This window comes from Papilio machaon, chromosome W (assembly GCF_912999745.1).
Source record: "Papilio machaon chromosome W, ilPapMach1.1, whole genome shotgun sequence".
NCBI lineage: Eukaryota > Metazoa > Arthropoda > Insecta > Lepidoptera > Papilionidae > Papilio > Papilio machaon.
The window spans coordinates 9,431,440-9,457,550 of record NC_060015.1 but is presented as its reverse complement, the minus strand read 5'-3'; the positions used below and the strand labels follow the sequence as shown (position 1 = coordinate 9,457,550).

General features: G+C 37.7%; 2 protein-coding genes across 2 annotated transcripts; both read left to right on the top strand.

The window, feature by feature from the left end:
- The first annotated feature begins 1,422 nt into the window (after positions 1–1,422).
- On the top strand, positions 1,423–13,537 carry LOC123723123 (tigger transposable element-derived protein 4-like). The gene is made up of 2 exons (XM_045685676.1): positions 1,423–2,599; positions 13,483–13,537. Exons 1-2 carry the CDS (start codon positions 1,644–1,646, stop codon positions 13,535–13,537), a joined length of 1,011 nt encoding a protein of 336 aa, XP_045541632.1. The 5' UTR covers positions 1,423–1,643.
- An 8,356-nt stretch (positions 13,538–21,893) lies between these two features.
- LOC123723122 lies at positions 21,894–25,568 on the top strand. Its single transcript, XM_045685675.1, has one exon. It carries the CDS (start codon positions 21,894–21,896, stop codon positions 25,566–25,568), a length of 3,675 nt encoding a protein of 1,224 aa, XP_045541631.1.
- Positions 25,569–26,111: the final 543 nt, after the last annotated feature.

The window sequence follows — 26,111 nt, the reverse complement described above, 5'->3', positions numbered from 1 at the left end:
TACTTGACGGTCTGATTAAGAGACAACTCAAGCATCATTTAGTACTGCATGATGGACAGTTTGGCTTCAGGCCCCATTTATCAACAGAGTGTGCCATTTTGTCTCTCAAGCACATTGTCAAGTATTACACTGATAGGAGGACAGCTGTCTATGCGGCTTTCCTGGACCTTACTAAGGCGTTTGACCTGGTAAGGTATGATATTCTTTGGTCCAAATTAGTAGATTCCCATGTTCCGGGTGAATATATTAATATTTTAAAATATTGGTATGGACATCAAACCAATCAGGTCAAATGGCAAGATCAGTTTTCTCGGGCGTACAGGTTGGAATGCGGGGTGAGGCAGGGTGGTCTGTCCTCGCCTTTGCTTTTCAACCTGTATATAAATCAGTTAATCGTCGAGCTCGGCAGCACCGGTGTCGGGTGCTCCATCGATGGCAGCACAGTGAACAGCATCAGCTATGCGGACGATATGGTGCTGCTGAGTCCTTCAGCCGCCGCTCTGAGACGACTGATCTTGATATGTGAGGAATATGCCAGTGCTCATGGCCTCATCTACAATGTCCGCAAGAGCGAGCTAATGGTATTCCAAGCCAGGGGTCGCAAGATAGAACATGTTCCTCCTATCAAATTAAATGATGTTGCCTTACTAAAGGTGTCGTCCTTCAAATATCTCGGACATGTCGTAACTGAGGACATGAAGGACGACAATGACATTGAAAGGGAGCGAAGGGCGATGGCTGTCCGCTGTAACATGCTGGCCCGCAGATTTTCGCGATGTAGTACAGATGTTAAAATCATGCTTTTTAAGACGTATTGCCAAACTTTGTACACGTGTAATCTGTGGGTTAGCTACACGCAGCGGGCTCTCAGCGCCCTTCGTGTACAATACAATAATAGCCTTAGGATGCTGCTGGGGCTTCCCCGCCACTGTAGCGCATCCGAGATGTTTGCTTATACGCACACTGACGGCTTTAACGCCGTGCTGCGCAAACGGTAGCGTCGCTTTTACGCAGAGTGCGGGACAGCCCCAACACAATACTAAGAGGCCTTGGAGACAGGTTTGACTGCCCGATTGTGCGACACTGGGTACGTGCACACGTCCACAAGACCGGCGACAGACTGTCTTCATTATGAGTCTCTTCTTAGTATTAGTATTTGTGCGGGTGTAATGTTTTTCTTCCTAAAATTTATGTAATTTTTTTTTTTTTCCAATATGTGTTGACCAATGTTGCACGAAATAAATAAATAAATAAATAAAAAAATTAAGCAGTCGTACAATTCAAATGTTTTGAAACCGAAGAGGCTTCGAAAATCACGACAAGAAAATGTTGATCAAGCATTAATTCAGTGGTTTAAAAATATGAGAAACAAAGGAATACCTGTCAGCGGCCCTATGCTACAGGAAAAGGCAAATGGTTTTGCCGCGCTTTTTGGTATTCTCGACTTCAATTGTTCTGCAAGCTGGATCAGTCGTTTTAAAGTTCGACATAACATTGTGGCGGGAAAAATTGTCGGTGAATCTTCGTCTGTTGATCAAAATTCAACAAAAAACTGGTTGATATCTGTGTGGCCAAATTTACGAAGAAAATTTTCTGATGGTGAGATATTTAATGCTGATGAAACTGGACTTTTTTACAAATTAATGCCGGATAAAACTTTAAAATTTAAAGGTGACAATTGTAGTGGAGGTAAGTTGTCGAAAGATAGAATAACTGTCATGGTAGCAGCTAATATGAGTGGCACAGAGAAAAAGAAATTGCTCATTATTGGAAAGTCACAAAAACCAAGATGTTTTAAAAGTGTCAAATCATTACCTGTCGATTATGCTAACAATCGTAAAGCTTGGATGACGTCAGAACTTTTTGAAAAGTGGCTTCGTGATTGGGATCGTGATTTGGTGAAGAAGAAGAAAAAGATTCTATTGCTGGTTGATAATTGCCCGGCCCATCCAAATGTTACTAATTTAAAGTCTATAACACTTGCTTTCCTTCCGCCGAATACAACATCAGTACTACAGCCAATGGATCAGGGAATAATACGATCACTCAAAACGAATTTCAGGAAGAACCTTGTGCTCAAAATGATTAATTGTCTTGATGCTAATGAAGACAACTCTTCTACAAAAATAACGGTGCTAGATGCAATTCTGATGGTTAATGATGCCTGGAATAAAATGTCACAAAGTACCATTCATAACTGTTTCAAACATGCAGGATTCATTGAAAACCACGACGGTTTACCTATTCAAATATCAGACCATGAATTCGATGAAGGAGATGACATTCCTTTATCTTTGTGGTCACGAAACCTACATTCAGATTCTTTAGCAGCACCGGAAATGTGGGAAGATTATGTTGACATCGATAGTGCTCTCCTCACATCCGAAGAACCCACCGATGAAAATATCGTACAGAACATTTGTGCTAAGGAACAACTCGAAAGTGATGGGGAAGAAGAAGTCGAGGAAGAACCATTACCTACCGCAGAAGAGGCATTAAAAGCTGCAGAATTATTATCCCGATTTGTTCACAGCAATATTGAAAATGATAATTTGGCCATAGCTATGTCTTCTATACACAATAGCATTAGAGATTGTTTATACAATAAAATGAAAAAAATAAAATGACAGCTGTCAGTCGCGGTGTAAACAAATCCTATGTAATAAAAAAGCATTACAAAATCGTTAAGTGATAATTACAGTGAAAAAGTGTAATTAATAGACAAATAAGACTGTGTTTGTCGAGTGACAATTTTATCTAAAGAAACAATAATGTGCAACAAGTTATAAACAACTTTTAAACATCTTCAGTGTTATCCTGTGGAACATTGTGTATTTTAACAATTATCATCTAAATCACAAATAAAAAGTGTTTAACTAGAACTAATGGAACTTATAAGTGCTTAAACTGTTATTTCCGAAGAGTATTTAGTGTTTGTTTACAAATTAAAAGTTAAAATTAATAAGAACTGAAAAATACCCACTTCGAAAAAAAAAATATTATAGCGCCTGCAGAAAATATAGATGCAAACTTCATAAAGTGAAAAAAATGGAACATTTTAAGTCAAGGGCGATTTCAAGAATATAAACATTGTAGATACTAAGCTGTCACTGACAAGTTTCGTTTTACGTACATAGAGAAGAGTGATCACTCGGAGTTTTAAACGATTGTGGCTCAACATAAGTACAATGGCGGAAATTCCCGGTGTTCCACTTAACGAAAATATGCCTTGCACCGTGCAACGAAACAAACTCCGCCCCCTTTTTACGGATAGCCAATGAGTTAGCAATGAGTTGCGCAAGCGACTGGATAATAGTAAAAACAATCAGTTGCGTACTGCTCTGCATCCCTGCGTGTTGTTACTGCCGCTGTCTTTGTTATGCGTTTTAAGTTTTACGACCTCTGTTTGTTTTTTGGACTTTTGTGATTTGTGCCTATTAGTGACCTCTGCTTGTTTTCCGGACTGATAGATCGCCTTACGTTTACCTGTGCTAGAACCCTGGACTTAATCTGTAATCATTTAACATAATGCCGCGTAATCTTCTTGCTGAAGAAAGAGAACAAATCATCGTTTTGCATCGGGAAGGTTTCAACATCTCTCAAATAGCGGATGAACTTAATGTTGCAGTAAGTAATATGTTTTTATAGACAATGAAACGTAATTGATTAGTTATAAATATGTTACTCAAAACTTTTGAATAAATAAGAACTGTATTTATTACTTTGATTCATTGTAGGTTTTTTTTTTTTTTGATTAGCGTTATTACTTTGAACACGTTTATATCTGCTTGCCACTTAGTGTTCTCTGATTGTTACAAGTTATCGTTCAAAAACTAAAAACTACATGTTTTTGAATATGCCATATTAGACTATATACTATATGTTTTTGGAAATAATGTAATAATAGATTGATAATATCGATTTTTAATTAAAAGCCATAATATCAGCAATTCCGTAAGTTCGTAATGTAAAGATTACACAGCGTAAATATTTCAAATTTATATGTGTATACAAATATATTTATAACCTTAGGTTTAGCTTAACCCAATGTAAATTATAACCGGCAACGCAAGGTAAATTAAAAAATCTTAAAAGAAAAAAATATCACAAACCACATTGACTTTTTTATATACTTAAACACTTCTTATCTAAAACTATTTTTTAGCCTAGACTTAATAACAAGACCTTTCTCTATTGTCTTATAATGGTTAAATATACAAATATCTGTTTATTTAGTTAACTTATTAAATCAATTTATAAACATATTATCTAAAATAAAAATCAGATGCAACAGTTGGAATTACAGATATATTACGTTACATATGTTTTAATTTTAATTTTTCTGTCTTTCGTTTAATATAAAAGTTATTTTACAGAGAGCTACAGTACGCCGGTGGGTGGAACGCTACGAGAACGAAGGCTCGCTGTTACATCGAGTACGAATCATGCCGTTGCGTGTTGCGCAGCAGCCCCAAATAAATCAGATGTTGCAACACTACTCCGAGCAGCCCTTCACTGCTACAAAAGTTTTTGCTCAAAAATTTGAGTGCTCGGTAAAAACCATTCGCAATTATCTACACAGAAACGGTGTCCATAATAGGACACCAGCTAAAAAAATTGGATTAACAGAAGAGCATCGCACCGCAAGACTACGTTTCGCTAGAGAGTTTAGAGATTTCGATTTTTCAAACGCCATATTTTCTGACGAAAAATGTTTTAAGTCCAATCAATGTGGACGTCAGAATTTATGGCGAGCAAATAATACAAGGTATGCTCCTCAAAATGTAATTTCAAATACCCAGTCGGGCAGAATAACAGTAAATATGTGGGGTTGGATGAGTTCCGCGGGACCCGGGGAGCTAGTTTTTATACCCGGGCGATCAAATGGCCACGTATACCGAGAGATTTTACAGGACGTAATGTTACCAACAGTGCGCACGGTGTATCCCGTCGAAGATTTTCCTGGAATTAACTTCATACAAGATAATTGTCCGATACACCGTGCGCGCGTGGTCAGGGACTGGTTTGAGTCTCATAGCGAAGTTCAAACGATTTCGTGGCCATCAAAGTCGCCGGATCTCAACCCGATTGAAAATTTGTGGGCGCTCATGGTCCAAAAGTGGGACAGTAGAAATGAGCGCTGCAAAGAAGAGCTAGTAGCCCACTGTGAAAAAATTTGGGAATCATTTAGAGGATCAGACTTATGTCAAAACATAGTCCTCTCTATGCGAGATAGGTGCGATGCCGTCATAGCTGCGAATGGTGGACCGACAAAATACTAGAAACATACGTATAACATAGGAATCGTATGTTTCTAATATTTATATAAAAAGTACTAGTATATTAGTATAAAATATATTTATTTCAATTTTATTTATATAGATTCATGTTATAATTTATTTAAATGTTAATGTTAAGAACCTAAACATTTTGTAAAAACGATGTCAACCCAATAATACACTTTATAATTATTAACCATATTTATTATATAATAAAATGAATGAAATACGAATAAGCTTTTTATTTAAATCTAAATAAAGAAAACCTTAAAGGTAAGGCCATTACCATTACTAACAAACTTAGTATGTAGTAACAGTTAAGCTTAATCATACGAGTATGTCAACCTTTTATACTTTGACTCTTTGCTCGATCTTTAGCTTAAGTTCATCTTTAACTTTGGTCCGAAATTTTGTCCGCAGGGAATTGAGAAAAAAAGGTTGTTATTAAATTCTACATCTAGGCGGAATTTAATCGAGTTTCTTTAAGATATCTTTTGTAAATATCCATCCATCCATCCCAAAACTTTTTTAATTGAATGAATGAATTAGTGAGATTAAAGAATTAATTATTTTTGTTTTATTTTTATACTTAAAAATATGTATTTAATAAATTAAAGTATAAACGCGATGATGCGAATCACAGGATATCAATATTAATATTGTAATTTGCGCGCACATCTCTTAGCGTAAGTGTTCATTTTTTTACAACTAAACTAGTTGGAACATTTTTTGTGAATTCTAAAATCCCCCGGACAGATGGTAATTACAATTATTATTCTTATTGTTTAGGCTTAGCGCACCTGAGCGGCATTACGGGTGCTTCATTTTAAAATTGTTTATTGTTTTACGATAGCAGTTAGGACAAAACAACCGCACAAAAAATAAAAATCTCTTACAACTTCTTGTATACTTTTAATTTTATTCAGAATCATAACAAGTTGACAAACAACTACAGTTTATACTTTTTACAGATATTGACATGTTCTTAAATATTGTTTATCTTTTTTATATTTCCAGTTTTCGCAGCACATGTATGAAACACCTATTATGGCTATAGTTTGCACATTATCAAAGATTTTGATAATGTGCTGAAGACGCTGAATCTATGTTACTCACATTTTATGTATCATTCTTCAAAAACAACCTTTCTTTCCTCTTTAAAATGTTAATATTAAAGTAGAAATAAATGATTTGAAAAATAATTATATTTTTTACTTAACCAGGAGTCAATACCATAGTTTACTCACTGAAAATTTATAAACGCTTGCATTTATAGTTACAGTAAAATCTCACTATAATGATTTTTTTAATACTGAAATATATTTATATTAACTATTCAATGTTTACTTGGCATGCAATATTCATACATTGGCAACCCGGCACGTCTATTTTATTTTATTCCTTGAATCGGTTGCACTTGGTAAAAAGCCGCCTCAACAGGTGCAAGTAGTAAATGCTTCTACAGTAAACAATGATACAAGCATGCCGCAGCAATAACAAGATAGTAATCTTTTGTTATTGCTGCGGCATTCTTCGAAAATTTTGCAAATATTTTTCTAAATAGTAATTTAGACTGTCATAAACTGCAAATAGCAAAATATTTTTCTTCGAACACCTATAATATTTTTTGTAGTCTATCCCGTAACAAAAACATCATAATCCGATCCGTATTCTAATGATCACACAGCCGTATAAAACATAATTTGTTGCATCTGATACCAAGGAGAAATGTTTCTTTGTAAAAGATTTTATTATCATTCAGCGGATTCGGCTGATCAGACACGATAGGCGGGTTTTAAGATAAAGGGTAACTGTCGTGATATCTAAATTGCAACATAAGTGCAATGTTAGAACAAAGTAAATGGGACTTTCTACGCGGAACGGAGAATCAAAAAAGATTCTCTTATATCATATCATATATTTTTCAATGTTATAGTATGGTATACATATCTTGGTTAAAGTAATCATTAAACATATTTTATTAATGACTTAAGACATTTTGAAAATATGTATCACCTTTTGATAGGCATGCGCTAATCATGGGCGATTATCAAGTCGTGAAATTATAAATTTAAATTATAAAGCTGCTGCGAGAGCGCTTATTATGATTTTGGTATTAATTGTTAGCGTGACAACATCAACAAGTGAGACGGCTCGATCAGTGAAATACCACAACCACACAGAAAAGAGTCTCTAAGTATGATTTTTTATTATATACTCGAATACTATCATTCCTTAACAAAATCAAACATATTCAAGTTTATTTTATAGCGTCTATTTAATGTTTTAAGCTCGTCGTTTCATTCGACATGACATATGTTATGTCACTAAAAATAATATAATTTAATTGAACTCAAATAAATTTATTAAATCAGGTTAAATTTTAAATCATAATTATGTTTCCAAGAAAGATAACACAAGGTAAATTATACAATATTATGTTGCTAAAATTATAAATATTTATTGTTATTTATAATTCTAAAACATACTTTAATTTTTTTAATTTATAATTATCATATGACTAAGTAAATATTGGTAGAAAAAAAATTAAAACTTCCGATGATTTACGTTGTTTATTTTAAAACAGAATAATTTTAAAATGAATTAATGGAGTCCGAAGTAACGCTGCTTTCGTTTCGAACGACAACAAAGAAAATAATATTTTTATTGAGTCTATTGTTACAACGCTGACCATTCACAGACCGTGTTCGAACATTAGAGTTAAAGGCTGCACCCTATTGGTTATTGTTTCCGCGTCGTAGTCTCAATGCGTACGAAACGTTTAAACGACTATAGCCCTAGAGGTGGAACACCGGGAAGGTTCGCGATTGTACATCTCTAATAACAGATACTTGCCACCTGGTTATTGCGATTGTTCCAATTAATAAGAATAAATAATTAATTAAGAAACGGCTTAACTCACGTTTTGATCGTCCGGTGGCGGCACCGACTAGTTTCGGACCCATCGGGGGTCCATCTTCAGGGCGAGTGTTTACCAGGCTCACAGAGCACATTCGTTGCATGCGCAAACTGGATAGCAACACGTCAGCGGTTGCGGAACACGCCCTTACCTCCAACTCTCATTACATTAGGTTTGACCTAGTGAAAGTCTTGGCTCGTGACAAAAACTTCGTGTCACGTAAATTACTCGAAGCCATTGAAATCCGACGTCGACCTAATTTTAATAGAGATAAGGGTTGGTCTCTGTCTCCGGCGTGGGAACCCGTGTTGCTGAGACCGAAGCAGAAGAACAACGAAGATGGTGTTGAATACGTGTCGGACATCGTCAGTACGTTTTGCGCCCCGTTTAATGTTAACAACAACAGTGACTCATCAATTTTGAACTCGTCGACATCGCCGTCGCCGACGCACGCAACGGCCACCGCGCCCGCCGCCCTCTCGAGCCGCGCGCTACGCGCTATGGCCCGCAGTGCGAGACGCGACGCGACCGCGAAGTCTTCGGATTAAACACTCGCCCTGAAGATGGACCCCCGATGGGTCCGAAACTAGTCGGTGCCGCCACCGGACGATCAAAACGTGAGTTAAGCCGTTTCTTAATTAATTAATTATGATGTCTCACGAAAGTTTAAACAATTTAATAAGAATAAAATAAAATGGAAGGACAATTTCAAATTTTATTTGACAAAATGAAAATTGAAATGCAGAACCAAAACGCAGAATTAAAGGACTCAATAACAAAAAATGTAATGAATCAAATGGAAGAAAAGTTAATTCCCATTATAGAAGAAAACAAGATTTTACGACTTAAAGTAGAAAAGTTAGAAAAAGAATTAGAGTCTTTAAATAGAGACAAAAGAAATAACAATATTATTGTTTATGGAGTAGAGGAGAAAGAGAAGTCAAACCAAGAACTATTGGAAGATATAATTAATAATTTTAAAAATGATTTAAATATTGATGTAGAGTCACGGGATATAAATAAAATACATCGGATCGGGAACAAACTGAGAGAAACTAAGAAACCGAGGCCAGTACTCTGTTCATTTACAAGCAACTGGAAAAAGAACGAAATTGTAAAGAACAAAAAGAAATTGAAAAATATATACATAAACGAAGATTATTCAAAGGAAGTTTTAGAGAGGAGGAAAGCGCTACAAGTAGAACTAATAGCAGAGCGAAACAAAGGAAAAATTGCATATCTAAAATATGATAAGTTAATAGTAAAAGACAGCAACAATACAAATAAAGAAAAAAGGAAAAGAGAAACCTCTATTTCGCCATCTCCTCATATTAGTCACCCGAATAAGCAACAGGCGTTATCCTCTATCAAAACAAACAGAACAAACGCTTTCGATATGATGAGAGCTAGATCCCATTCCTTTTCTAATTCATCAGTAACAAAAAATCAATAACAATTAAACATCGAGAAACGGAAAACGAAACTAAGCCACAATATTATAAAATTTAATTTAGTAGAAAAAGAAAAACCTCCCCCAAGCCGACTGGTCCTCGTGGGGGCTAATGACCAACACCCTCTTAACACAGAAGATAGAGCAGCTGAAAAGCAATCATCAAATATATATATAGCAACTCTCAATACACGATCACTGAGAACCCCTGAAAAACTTACCGAATTAGAAGAATCCATCGAACATATAAAATGCGACATCCTTGGAATAAGCGAAATGAGAAGACTGGGAGAAAAAATAATAGACTACGGCAACTATATTTTATATCACAAGGGCGAAACTCCAGGATTGTATGGAGTGGGATTTATTATCAAGAAAAAACTTTCAAAACACATAATAGAGATAAAAGGAATATCGGAAAGAATAGCAATACTTAATATAAAACTTCCCACAAATAAACAAAAATTCGAAGCATGGTCCGTAATTCAAGCATATTCGCCTACAGAATCAGATAAGAAAGAAGACATTAAAAACATAGAACAATTTTATCGAGAACTACAACTAACAATTGAAAGCTCTTACAAAAATGTTATAGTAATGGGAGATTTCAATGGACAGATTGGAACAAGGAGGATGGGCGAAGAATACATAATAGGAAAACATGGTGTAGGAAGGAGAAGTAAGAATGGATCAAGATTGGTAAGATTTGCCTTAGAAAACAAACTAAGCATCTTAAATAGTTTTTATAAAAAGAAGAGTAGAAAGAAATGGACATGGACATCCCCAAATGGAATTTACAGTAATGAAATTGATTTTATTTTGTCAAACAATAAAAAGGTATTCAAAGATATCTCAGTAATCAATAGTCTAAATTTTAATACGGATCACAAGATGGTTCGGGCCACACTAACTGTCGAAAAGAATATGAGGAGTAGGAAGTTCTATAACAAGTGCCAGCCCGCCGTCTTCCATGGAAATAATAATGACACACTTCTTCGAAATCTGCAAAACGAACTAACAGAAAATATAAAACCTAGTATGTCAATGCAAGAAAAATATAATAACTTAATTAATATACTAAAAACGCCAATAAAGACGGCCTCAGCTAGAAAAAAGAGTATTTCAATAGAAGCAAAAGAATTACTAGAGAAGAGAAAAAATCTTATACAAGGTAAAAAGAACAGAGAAGTACGGAAGGAGATATCAGAGTTAAGTAAAAAAATAAACGAACAGCTGAGGAAGGATAGGAAAATAAAACGAACAAATACTTTGAAAAGCCACATAATAAGAACAGGAGGTGTAAGAAAGGCGTTTAAGGAATTAGACAACAAAAAAGAATGGATGCCGAGCGCAAACACAAACAGTGGAACATTCACTACTAGAAGATTAGAAATATTAAAAGTCGCCACTGATTACTACAAGAATTTATATAAGACTCAAAATCCTATTTCAATAACAACGGAACACAGCCTCACAAGGGAAGAAGAAGAACATATACCAAAAATATTAAAAATATTAATATTAAACTATAAAGCAATTCAAAGTCAAAAACTAGACAAAGCACCGGGATTAGACCAAATTACTAACGAAATTCTGAAAGCAACAGTACCAGTAATTGCCGGACGACTTACAGATATTTTTAATGAAATTATAACGCTAGAGACTGTACCTGACGACTGGACAAAATCAATCATTGTACTACTACACAAAAAGGGTAATAAAGGAGATATCGGGAATTACAGGCCAATTAGTTTAATGACCAACATTTATAAGGTATTTTCAAAAATCATATTATCACGAATTGCTAAAGCTCTTGACGATAACCAACCTAAAGAGCAGGCCGGATTTCGCAGTCACTTTTCCACTGTCGACCATATACACGTGCTAAGGCAAATTCTTCAAAAATACAGGGAATACAACAAAGTGTATTCCTTAGGTTTTGTTGATTTCAATAAAGCATTCGACACATTAGAACATGAATACATTTGGAATGCACTAGAAGATCAAGGAGTTCAGGCAAAATACATAAGGATAATCAAAAACATATACGCAAGGAGCACGGCAAGAGTTAGAATGGAGTCTTTAGGGGAAGAATTTTCGATCCAAAGAGGAGTTCGGCAAGGGGACCCTATATCTCCTAAACTATTCTCAGCGGTATTAGAAATGATATTCAGGAAATTAGAATGGTCTGCATACGGACTCAATATCAATGGAGAAAACCTTAATCATCTCCGCTTTGCAGATGATCTAGTTTTATTTTCAGAATGTCCTAACACCCTACAAAAAATGTTGCAACAATTATCTGATCAAAGTGCAGTAGCAGGCCTTACAATGAATACCTCTAAAACTAAAGTCATGAGTAACACCATACATAGTTATGTTATCAAAGTAAATAACGAAGAAATAGAAAAAGTAAAAGAATATGTATATTTAGGACAACTGATTTTCGACTGAAAATACAATGCAAAAAGAAATAGACAGAAGGGTTGCCAACACTTGGAAGAAATTTTGGTCGCTGAGTGAAATCATGAAAAACAAAGATATGCCAATTAGTGCGAAGAGAAGAGTATTTAACGTTTGTATATTACCGTGTCTGACGTATGGCTGCCAAACATGGGCACTAACAGAACAACTACAAAATAAAATAGCAATTTGTCAAAATGGAATAGAACGGAGCGTAGTAGGAATAAAAAGGAAAGACAAAATACCACTGGATCAAATAAAGAACAAAACAAAATTTAAAAACACTGTTAAAACTACAAGAAAATTAAAATGGAGATGGACAGGCCATATGCTACGGGAAAAGAAGGAAAAGTGGACAAAAATTGTTACTGAATGGTATCCAAGAGGGAATAAAAGGAGCAGGGGTAGGAAAGTAAAACGATGGGAAGATGAGTTTAAAAAAGTAGCGGGCCCAAATTGGACCCGTCTCGCAAAAGAAAGAGAGCAGTGGAAAGTGTTAGAGGAGGCCTTTGTCGAAAGACACGCTGATACGTAAAAACGGTAGTATCCGCTTGCCGATGTGTAGATTACAGACATCTTAGTTACATTTTAACATTAGTTTCAAATTTTGCATCTGTATTTATTTTAAGTTTAAGTTTTAATTTTAACATAACTTTAAATTTACATTTTTTTACTTTCAGTTTGTTAATTTTATTTAATTCATCGTAACGTAATATTATAGATAAAAACACTATTGTAAAACTTTCTATTATCAGCAATAAAGGCTTATTTTATTTTATTTATTTTATATGTCGGATGAGCACCGCCCGAAGTGTTTGAGAAACACACAACGTCAGTGGTGGTAGCACCACTAACATCATTTTTAGCATTGCTCATCCTTAAATGAAACGCAGCCTTTGATGAATATCCTTATATTTCTCAGCAGAGTTTTTGCCTCCTTAAAGAGCTCTGAACACTCCGGCGGTCGTACTGAGACTGCCTCTGTGCCGCCGGAACATTCTTATTTATACCCTCACTAGTTTTTACCCGCGACTCCGTCCGCGCGGAATAAAAAAAAAAAAGAAAAGAAAACGGGGTAAAAATTATCCTATGTCCTATTCCTGGTTCTAAGCTACCTGCCCACCAATTTTCAGTCAAATCGATTCAGCCGTTCTTGAGTTATAAATGGTGTAACTAACACAACTTTCTTTTATATATATAGATGAGACTTACAATAAAGTGTTTGAATTTAGTAATCGTTTGTAAATTAATCTAAAAATTACAATAAATGAAGTTTTTTAATCAATTAATCGATTGTAAGAACGTATTTACAAGAGTTATTTAATTAATTTCAACAGTGAGATATTTTTATAAGATGGTCACGCCGATATATACAATAAAATGAAAAAACAAAAGCAGACAAAAATTACAGATTACTTACGATAAAAATACACTTGTATGTGTTATAATGTGCTGATTACGTGCAATTTTGATTTTGATTTAATATGTATGTATACATATGTAATTACTATGTTTATGTATTAAACTACTTAAGTACATTCATATTTACATAAAAAAGGTTTTTCATTTCACAAAACGCTTTGTATGACGTCCGCTTATTATGACAATATGTCAATCCCTTTCGATGTCATTACAAACGGACTTTACTGTATATTATACATATAGAGATCTCATGGTAGACCAAAATGTTTAAATAACGAAACCAAATTATTGTGTGGTGTGGGGTTACCCACTTGATTTACGACTTCTGATAAAAGGTTACCTTTACAAAATGGGCATTGTGAAGTAAAGTGATTCAAAAACAACATGCAACATCGGGGCCCTATTTAATTTAGTGCAAAGAAAGATGTCAACTCAAAACGAATAAGGTAAAATTTTCACTATTCAATGCCGTTTGACGTCACCTTAGGAAGCACGTAAAGGTAATCTGGGTCAGCGAGGATGTCGGAGGCTGTACCTCCTGTCTCGTTCGAGAACATAGATCATATAATACAAGTTATTAATCGCATATTACCTTCTGACCAGCGGTGTACAGCCGTAACTTTGATTATCGAAGGGAAAAAATTATATGTAACGACGCCTGGAAAAGGCAAAATGTTCAAATAAATAAATAAATAAAAATATAAAAAGAGAGAAATAATTGAAAACATCTTTAAACATCTACAAATCCACTTAGAAGACGTTCCACTATTAAATATGGTAAACTAGCTATGCCAGCGACATCGTCTGCGTGAAATACTGTCTTCGGGTAGCCGTTTAATTATTTTACTTAACCGACGTACTATGCGTTGATGTAGAAGAACCGAGAGAGGTATGTTGGGATCGCGCCAAATGCAGGTCCTTGGTCTCTGCCTACACCTCTGGGTTACGAGCGTTGTCGTTTTTTATGACAGTTTTCAATTCCTCAATCTGAGATGAACAACAACAAACAAAGCAACAATCGTGGTGCACCACGTGGCAGAGGCCATCCCGGCGGTAACCGCCGAGCAGCCAGAGACGCGCAACGCGCTTATGAACGGTTTAATGACCGACAGTCCGCCCAAAATTGGGCGTATGAACCCGAGCCATACGATCCATCAAGGGAAGTCGTTAGACCGAGGGGCCCTACTCAAAGATCCCAGGCATTACTTGGGAGAGGGGGTAATAGGCAACCGCAAAATAAACCAGAACAAACGGTTGAGCCTAAGACATCTGATGAAGGTGCGCGAGATGAGCCCCTATATGATATAGGACCGCATTCCTCGCTAATTCCAGATATTGATATGTACAGCCAGAACTTCCGAGTTCTCGGGGTTTCTACCTCTAATTAACCAAACATACAAGAAGATGAGGGGAGTAGACCCAAGGCTGCATGAACGTCTACCGCTATCTATGTTCACACATGCAATGACAACGCATTTAAATTTAGATATTCTTGAGGTGGCAAGGAATTCCGGCCAAAACGTATTAAATCAACGTACTGATGTCAGGGAACTGTTACCTGACTATCAAGTTATCCCTCAACCAATAGCGGATTACATATCACATGTTACCGAAATTATGACTCAAGACGGTAAGGAGATAAAACTGAATCTTCCAGAAATCGCAATACCACAGGGACCAATTATGGAAAACCAGATTGAGATAATGCCTAGTGGTTCGTTTGAAGTATTGAACGCACAAACACACAATGTATACGAGTGTTATATTTCACCATTAGTAACATCTAATAGAGTTCTAGCTTCAATGCGTAATGATAATGAATATACTCCAATTCCCCGCGATCAGATTGCTGGAAATCTAGTACCAAACAGCAACCTTCTTGGCTTTGAGCCAATCGATATTCAAACTGCAGGTGCCCAGTCAAGATTACAAGGAATCCAGTTTCCAAATGACGATATCATCGAGGGTTACGAGCGTAAATATTGTTGTCGTATTTTACTTAAACTTTTAAAAAATTGCCACAAAACATATTAAAGTTACAAAATATAAACATCATATATTCCCATACAAACTTTCATCCCCTATTTTCTTATATTTACAAACTTTGTTACAAGCTTCAAATGTGATATTTATTTATATCAAATCAAGCCTAAAAAAATAAGTTTCAAGGTTCAAAAATATACTTCGATACTTAAATACTCCACCCCCACTTTCAAACCCTTACAACCTTTTTTCGCGTTAAGAAGTAGCTTTGTCCTTTGGGGTGTAAGGGGTATGAAACCAATATCTTTATCATACCAAATGTCAACCTCACCTGCACGTGGTACACCCTGCTGAACAACGAACGAGGCTCTGACGACCGATCAGTCTGGCGGGATAACTAGACCTGTACGGATTTATCACCTAATATCCGAGGATTTCCCTGCCTCAAGAGGGTAGGTTTTGGTGTGTCAGATGGCAATCGGCACCATAGTAATAAATCCAAACATCGCCAAATCTTTTGAATGTAAGATGGATAGGTTACAAAATACAGAAACGATGACAGATAGGGCGTCGCCGAATAACGACGCGCAGACATATCGCCCTACATCTGCGAATAGTTTGCGAGGGCTACCGAGTGGAGGACGAACTCGGCTAAAGAAGTTAGTCCCAAATTGTAACCTTAAGGTACGCTTCGCCACGTTAAATGTTGGAACACTAACAGGGAAGACTAGAGAACTGGCCTCACTTTTCAACCGAAGAAGGATAGATTTTGCTTGCCTTCAGGAAACTAGATGGACTGGATCCAAAGCTCGTGATATCGGAGAGGGCTATAAACTTATGTACGTCGGCGCAAAACACGGGAGAAATGGCGTAGCAGTTGCTGTAAATTATAAACATCTTACTAACATCCTAGAGATCAACCGAATAAACGACAGAATAATTTATAAAAGTGCTCGTAGAAGGAGAAGTTTTGAATGTAATCTCAGTCTACGCTCCCCAGGCAGGTTGTAGCAAAGATAAAAAAGATTTGTTCTGGACAACACTAGAAGAGCAATTGCAACGAATCCCAGCCAAAGAGACAATTCTGTTGTGCGGTGATCTAAATGGTCATATAGGCATAAACAACGAAGCCTTTAAGAGAGTGCACGGCGGTCACGGATTCGGTACTCTCAATGACGAGGGTAAAGTTATCCTCTCCACAGCGGCAGCCTTCGATCTTGCTATAGTCAATTCTTTCTTTGTCAAAAAGCCTGAACATATTATAACGTACAAAAGTGGACAAACATCGACGCAGATAGACTACATTTTAATCAATCGGATGCATATTGGTCGTGTAACAAATTGTAAGGTAATTCCGGGAGAATGTGCCATTACCCAACATCGCATCGTTGTGATGGATATGCTGTTTAGGAAGAAAAGTAAAGAGATACCAACGCAAACCCCGGAGATCACCAAATGGTGAGATTTGAAAGGCGACAAAGTCTCCAAGTTTTGCGAACAGCTTGAAGACCTCAGGGTCGACACTGAATTGGATGTTGATACGTTATGGGATAATCTCAGCAAATCCATCTTAAAAGCTGCTAATACTGTTCTTGGTCGCACAAAAAAGGGGAAACGAAACAACAAAGAAACGTGGTGGTGGTCAGAAGAAGTTAAAAACGCTATTCAAAATAAAAAAGTAGCCTTCAGAAAATGGCAGTCCACCCAATCCCAAGAAGACCATGAAGAATACAGGAGAGTAAAGAAGAAAACCAAGAAGATAATAGCAGTGCAACGAGCAAATTCTCAAAAAAGCCTTTACGAGCAGTTGGACACCAAGGAAGGTCAAAAACGAATTTATAAAGTGGCAAAGCAACGCTGTCAAAGCACAAAGGATCCATTAAGGTGTAAAACGGTGATAGGTTCTGATGGAGAGTTGTTGTACAAAGATAAAGATGTCATATCAGCCTGGCATCAATTAATATTGATGCCAGGCTGATATGACATCAGATGTAGCTGCTACACAACTACCAGAACTGGAAAAGCATATTGGTCTTTTCCCTCCAATACACCCGAGCGAAATTGAAATAGCTCTAAAAAAGATGTCGAACGGGAAGGCTGTAGGACCTGACGGCATCCCAGTAGAAGCTTGGAAATGTCTGCGCGCACAAGGAATAGTCTTGCTCGCCAACTTCTTTAACTGTATGATGTTCTCTTCTAAAATGCCAGAGGCATGGAGATTGAGCACTATAGTTCCTATCTATAAGGGAAAAGGCAGCAGATACGAATGCAATAATTACCGCGGCATCAAGCTCCTTAGCCACACTATGAAGCTGTATGAAAGAGTAATCGACAATCGTATAAGATCTGAATGCGCATTGTCCAACAATCATTATGGCTTTGTACCCGGGCGGTCGACAATTGATCCTATGTTTGCTCTGACCAGGATTGCTGAAGAATATCGCGCAAAATGCCGACCTCTATATGTGGCGTTCTTGGACATGGAAAAGGCATTTGATCGAGTTCCGAGAGACACGATTTGGTGGAGTCTACGGAAAAAGAGAATCCCGGAATCGTACATCAACATCATAGCCGACATGTACAAGAATGCGCGATCAATGGTTCGGACTGTGGTGGGTGAAACCAAACCGATAGCGGTCACAGAAGGCGTGCACCAAGGCTCTGTACTTAGTCCCTTTCTGTTTTGCTTGGTTTTGGACTCACTTACCGAGTTAGCGCAGACTTCGGCCGCGTGGACCTTCATCTATGCAGACGATATAGCTATCTGTACTGAGAGCCACGCAAAATTACAAGAGGCACTCCTGGCTTGGAAACACCAGTTGCAAACCGGTGGCCTAGTGTTGAGTGTTGCAAAGACCCAGTACATGTCCTTTAATAACCCAAATTCAAGCGACAACAGACCAATTCCCATCGACGGTCAACTAGTTACCATGTGCGATCAATATAAATATCTGGGAGGCATGATGCACATTTCTGGGAACTTGGAATGCAACATTCAACACCGTATAGCCGCAGCGTGGCAAAAATGGCGAGAATTGACTGGTGTTACTTGCGACAAAAGAATGCCAGTGAAACTTAAGGGTTTGGTTTATAAGTCCATGATAAGACCAGTCCTCATGTACGGCAGTGAAACTTGGGCCATAACTCAAAAGAACGTGCATACCATTCAAGTTGCTGAAATGAAGATGTTGAGATGGATGTGCGGCGTAACCAGGCTCGATAAGATCCGCAACGAGTTCGTGCGAGGTAGCCTCGGTGTGCGCGATATCGCTGATAAGATGCAAGAGAGTAGGCTGCGATGGTATGGTCACATAAGGAGGAGGCCGCCGGACTACGTCGGTAATTTAGCACTACAACTTTCCCTTCCCGGACGCAGATCCAGAGGCAGACCCAAAACTAGATGGAAAGATGTAGTGCTAAAAGACATGAGTGAGTGCCAAGTCTCAGATGAAGATGTCGAGGACAGAGCGAGGTGGAGGAAACTGATTGGAAAAGCCGACCCCACCACCATGTGGGATTCGAGCTAGGCAGAGAGAGAGAGAGAGAAGTAGCTTTGTCCTTTCTCGGGCTCTAGACTAACTTACTAACCTTACTTAGTAAGGGTAACAACAAAACATTCACTTAGACATCATATATTCCCATACAAACTTTTATCCCCAATTCCCTTATTATTTTCCACCCTTGAGGGTAAAAAAATTTGCAAATTTTGAATATTAATATCTATTTATAAAAAGATTCAGGCTTCTAAATGCTTCTAATGCTTGACGATACTTCCATAAAAATTTCTATCCCCACTTTCAACCCTTCTTTTCCCGTTAAAAAGTCTGAACTTTCTCAGGCTCTACACTGTCTGTGTACCAAAATTTCACTTAAATCAGTTCAGTAGTTTTGACGTAAAAGTGAGACAGACAGAGTTACTAGGAGGAATAAAAATAATAACAAAAGGATTCAAGTCAGATTTGACCAAAACATATCTCAAAAGAATAGTTCCATTGTCCTTAAAAAAAAACCCTCTCTGGAATATAAAATATACTTTTATTTGAGGTTAATAAACATTATTTAGTTAATAGTAAATTTTAATTTTATTTCAATTATATTATCAAACACAATTTGAAAACAATTCAATTTGTCGGAGGAACGTTAAGAAGATGAAAACATAACATTCATAGTTGTTAGATTTGTGAAACTATATTTACATTGTGTGAAAACGTCTAGATTTAATCCTAGACAGTAACAGAGTACATATTCTTATTAATATAAAAATATCCTTTGAAAAAAAAATATTTTACAAGGTATCAACTTGTATAAATACCCATCTCGGGTATTGAAACCTAACTTAAGGTTAGAGGCAATGTCGACAATCAGGTAGAGAGGAGGGTCAACTGCAGTGACACAGTAATCCTTTAGTAAGAAGGAAGAAAAAGAAGTAAAAATACTTCACCATAAGAATGTTGGATATAAAATTCATTAAACAATATCAGTAAATGACAATCCTATGTTAGTGGGTACATCTCTATTAATGTCAATGGGTACATCCCTATTAAGAGTGGCGTCATTGCACTATGGTTTGTCTTTGAGGTTACAATAAAATGTCTAACAAAAGTAAACGGTGTGTTTCAATAAAACAATTTTAATAACAGGTTATGGGCCCAGGCTGCCCAGAGAAAACAGTGCATAAAAGAATAAATAAAAAACAAAATGAATAACACAGACGAAAACATAGAAAAACTTACAAATTCTGACAATTTTCACATTTGGAAGTTTGAGTTAAATATACATATTTCGGCATCAAATCTGTCGGAAGTTGTTAAAGAAACAGACTCAGAACCGAGTGAAAAACCAGAATTCCAAACTAAGAATGCTAAGGTAAAGAAAGGTCACATCATAAATTGCAAAAATGCACATGAAATGTATAATAAGCTATGTGCAGTATTTGAAGGATCTGAAGAAAGCAACAAGTCTTCCTTATTACAAGATTTCTTTAACTTCAAATTCGAAAACCAGACAATGTCACAGTTGATCACAGATATAGAAAACTTGAGAATGAGATTAAATAATCTTAACCAAAACATTGATGATGACATGGTGATATCAAAAATATTAACCTGCTTACCAAATCAATATAAATTCTTCATCACAGCATGGGAATCAACACCCGATGACAAAAAGACACTTACCAACTTGACTAACAGACTTTTATCAGAAGAAAACAGATTTACAGAAAGGAAAACTGAGTACAAACAGGTTGCTTTTAAGGCGGAGAATAAAAATATTAAATGTTTTAAATGTCACAAAATAGGCCATTTAAAAAAGTGTTCGCGCTTAACCGCGCTTTAGACCGCCTCCCCCGCACCGCAGGCGCCACCCCCACCAAACGCGAGCGCAACGACGCGCACGCCCCGGAAAACCAGTCTGAAATTAGTCTGCGAGCAAGCAACAGGGGAAGAAACTTAACTGTGAAATTTGTAACTATTAAAACATTATTAATAAAGGAAATTGATTTAACATAAAGTGGCGACCGTGACGAATAACACTATTTAAATAGTGTCAAAATCGGGTGAAGAAGTTCGAGCTTCGAGTGAATATCCACGTGCGGCAACAACCACGTGGTGCTAAAGAACAAAGAAGAGGTCCGGCCGGCCGTCGCAATCCCTTCGCCGCTGGACTCCTATTTTCTCAGCTAAGTTCCTTATCTATCCGTTATATCCTTCCCATTTTTGTAGCCTACAACCTGTGCAATATTTCGCTACAAATTTGGTCGATCAGTAACAATTTCTAATCAATTTCCTCTGTCAGGTTACAAGTTTCAATTCCCAATCTTTACTCCCAAGGTCGAGCTATATTTTCAATTCAATTTCCCTTGGTCGAACTTAAATTTTATATTTCCCCAAAACGTGTGTACATACTGTATAACAACTTCATTCCTTATGTACTACGCTATATAATATTTCACCTATCTCCCAAGGTCGATCTAACTCTATAATTGTTTACAATTTCCCTTGGTTGAACTGAAACGTGTTATTTTTATATCTAAAATCATCACGCACTATTTATTTGTATGTGCTGCGCTATTGGCACTTGTATTTCTCCCGAGCATCTTATATATCCCGCTTTGGGCCGACTATTTCAGTACACGTGGTTCGAGTACGCCCAACGCGCCCGCCTCGAGCCTTGCCACCGCGTGGCATTTCTACCGCGTGGCATTTCTACTAGTTCGCCGACGCCGATGGAGTGCCGGTAACTTGTCAGCCTGAATTACGAGGAGTATTGAGTAAATATTTTCCATTTTATAAATACGCATCTTAAAGTCCATATTGAATCTAGCTTAAGGCAGCAGCCACATTTTCATACTTCTATCAAGTAAACTATGTCCAAAATGGCGGATATCGATAGCTTAATAAACAAACGGGCCAGTATCAGAGGAAGACTCACTAAATTTAGTAATTATCTTGCACAAGTCGGAACTATTGTCGAAGAATCTCAATTTAACGAGTTACAACTAAAGACACAGAAAATCAACGAATTATGTCAAAATTACGATTTGCTACAAGATAAGATCGATGAGCTTTGCCCAGAGACGATTGACGAAGAAATCGATCAGAGAGACGCCACAGAGTCGCAATTTACTCAATTATTAGCCAAAGCAAAAACATTACTCAAACAATATGCAGATAACAATGTCCAAGCATCATCAACTCAAAGTGACTCTCGTCGATCTCATGAAGCTAGTTTTAAATTGCCGACTATTGTTATATCCAAATTCGACGGTAACTATTCGGATTGGCTCGAATTCAGGGACACTTATAAGTCGCTCATACACAATAATCCGCAGCTTTTACCAATTCATAAATTTCATTATTTAAATTCATATCTTACGGGAGAGGCTGCCAGATTGCTCACAAATTTAGAAGTATCATCACAGACATATAACGAAGCTTGGGATCTCCTGTGCGAACGATTTAATAACAAGAGGCATTTAATCCACAATCATTTGAACGCACTGTTTAATCTAGAGTCCATTAGCCGGGAAAATGACAAGTCAATACGCTCCTTAGTTGACAATGTCAATAAGGACCTCAGAGCATTATCAAGCCTTGGTGAACCTACAGACAAGTGGGACACTATTATTATACATATGGTCTCCATGAAGCTAGACCATAACACAAAAAGAGCTTGGGAAGAACTCAGAAACACTTTCGAAGATATGCCTAAACTAAGTCAATTTACTAAATTTCTACAAGAGAGAGCAAGCATCCTAGAAACGTGCAACAAAAGGACAAATACAACTAACATGCAGCAAGTTTCAAGTAAAAACGTGCACGCCTATAGGTCCCTAACATGCACAACAAACTCCAGTGTAACTCCGGCCCATATCAAAACACAATATAAACCACAGTCGACGTGTACCTATTGTTCAAAAGATCACATTGTATACAATTGCCCTGCGTTCCTAGCAAAGACTCCAGAGCAAAGGCAGGCCGAAGTTATAAAATTACATCTATGCATTAACTGTCTGAAGAGAGGACACAACGTCAAGGAATGCCGCAGTTCATCTTGCCGACAATGCCGCAAGCGACATCACACATTGCTGCACTTTTCGTCACAGCCCGCCGCAAATGTCTCGGTGCAGACCGCAGTAGCTACGGCTGAAGATAATCCAATCATCGCAAACATCGCGTCATCTCAGCCTGAAATCCAAGTCCTGCTATCAACGGCAGTTATCGAGGTGGTAAATCCAGAAACGAATAAAAAGCAGAAGGCACGCTGTCTTTTAGACTCAGGTAGTCAAGCTACATTTATTACTAAGTCCTTGAAGGAGAGATTGGGACTCAACGTTATACCCACAAAGGCGGTACCAATCATGGGCATGTCGAACACACCGCGCGGTTTCATCTCAGAGCGAAGTGTAGTACGTTTACAATCAACCACGGGAAGGTTCAATGTTACTCAAGCCTGCGCCGTTATACCCGAACTCACTGAGAATATTCCACACAGACTTATAAATATCAAACACTTCAATATACCAGCGAATATTCTATTAGCTGATCCTTCGTTTAATACCTCTAGCCCAGTAGAGATTATAATCGGTGCAGATTTGTTTTGGCAGATCATTGGAAGCGAAGAGAGAAGCCTTGGACCGAAACTACCTATGTTAAGAAACTCACAATTAGGTTGGTTGATTACAGGGCCGCTATATATCGACAACGAATTACAACGAGTAGACTGTCATCTAGTAACAAACAATACAAATGACAACTCTGGAGATACCTTAAACTACAAGCTATCGAGATTCTGGGAGCTAGAAGAGCTACCTAAAAGACCACTTCTCAGCGACAGTGAAAAAATGTGCGAGGCACATTTTCAAGAGCACACCATACGCGAAGGAAACGGGCGCTTCTGTGTAAGGATACCTCTCAAACAACCGCCGAACGTGTTAGGCGATTCATATCAACTTGCAAGGCGGCGATTTCTATCTTTAGAAAGGAAGTTCCGCAAGAATCCAGCACTAAAGAAAGCCTACTGTGAATTCATAGAAGAATACAAGAACCTAGGTCACTGTTCCGAGACGCTCGATCCTCCTGTTGGAGGTCATTATCTTTGCCATCATGCCGTGCTTAGCGACCGCAGCGAGTCTACAAAGCTAAGAGTGGTATTCGATGGCTCCGCTCCTACGACTTCAGGCGTATCTATCAACGATATACAATTCACCGGCCCTAAGGTGCAAGACGCTCTATTATCAATATTATTACGCTTCAGAACACACAAATACGTACTAGCCGGTGATATTGATAAATTCTTCCGTCAAGTCTTAATGCATGAAGACGATCGCAATCTTCAACTAATTTTGTGGCGTGAGGCACCGGATCAACCTCTTGTAACACTAAAACTAAACACTGTCACGTATGGATTCACAAGTGCCAGCTATTTAAGCACAAAATGTCTGTGGATGTTGGGACAAGACTGTAGTGACCCAAAGATCAAAGAAATTATACAAAACGACTTTTACTGTGACGATCTACTAACAGGAGCAAATACAAAGGAGGAGTTAATTTTCATACTTAACGCTGTTATTTCAAAACTAAAATCAGGCTGTTTAAATTTACGAAAATTTAGATCGAACGCTCCTGAGATTTTCCCTAAGTCGACTCTCGATCTGCAAGCCAATCTAAGCCTGAGCGATGCTACAAGTGCACTCGGCCTAGGTTGGAGTCCACCAGAAGACGTTCTACAATTTACGATTGAAGCTCCCACTGCCGACACTGTAAGCAAATCAACCAAGAGATCTATTTTGTCATCATCATTCAGCATCTTTGATCCACTAGGTCTATTAGCGCCATGCACGGTCCAGCCAAAAATGCTTCTCCAGCAACTGTGGAAAAGAGGGTTAGACTGGGATGAGCCAGTCCCAGAAGATCTACAAAGGGCATGGCATAAAATTAGAGAAGGCTTTCCACTATTATCGGACTTAACTATCCCACGAAGAGTGTTATGCGATGAAACAAACAACATACAACTACATTCCTTCAGTGACGCATCTATGCACGCCTATGGCGCCTGCATCTTTCTAAGGTCTATCAACAAAGACGGCGATATTACAGTCCAACTACTATGTGCCAAATCGAGAGTAGCTCCAACCAAGCCGCCATTAACAATACCAAAATTAGAATTGCTAGGAGCTCTACTCGCTGCTAATCTATCAAAGTTGGTGCTGGAGTCCCTACGATGTCCTGTTTCAAAAAGCGTACACTGGTGTGATTCTAGAGTCGCACTCGCATGGCTTAACATTTGTCCCAGTAAACTGAAGAGTTTCGTGGCCAACAAGGTTGTCGAAATCTGCGAAAACACAAATCTGTCTTCTTGGCGCTACGTACCTACTGCTTCCAATCCGGTTGACTACATCTCACGCGGCGTATCACCAGAGAAACTACGCAAACTACAAGATTGGTGGACTGGGCCCTCTTTCCTTGCAATGGAAGACACCCAATGGCCAGTTATAGAACAGACAAACAACAATAATATACTTCACATGAAGCAGACTTACCTGAGATGAAAGTCCTAGTAACAATCCAATCCGACAATGACCCGATAATAAAGATAGATAATTATTCACAACTCAACCGACTAACGCGGACATTAGCTTATATTTTGAGATTTATTCATAATTCTAAAACCAAAAATGCCAAAATAACAGGATCTCTCTCGGCTAGCGAACTAAATAAATCATTAGCATATCTAGCAAAACAATCACAAAAGGAATCTTTCGAAAAGGAATACGACGCGCTACGGAAGGGCCAACAATTATCAACTAATTGTAAAATTACATCCCTAAACCCATTTCTAGATGATGATGGTATTATGAGAGTTGGTGGTAGATTAAATAAGTCAAACTATAGCCACAACAAGAAACATCCTATAATTTTAGATGGAAAACACAGACTCACCAAACTAATCTTCGAAAGGGAGCATTTACGTCAGCTGCATGGAGGCCCTCAGCTTATACTGTACTCGGTCCGACAGACAATATGGCCAATCGGTGGCCGACAATTAGCTAGGAGTACAGTCCGTGCATGTGTGGTATGTCGTCGACATAAAG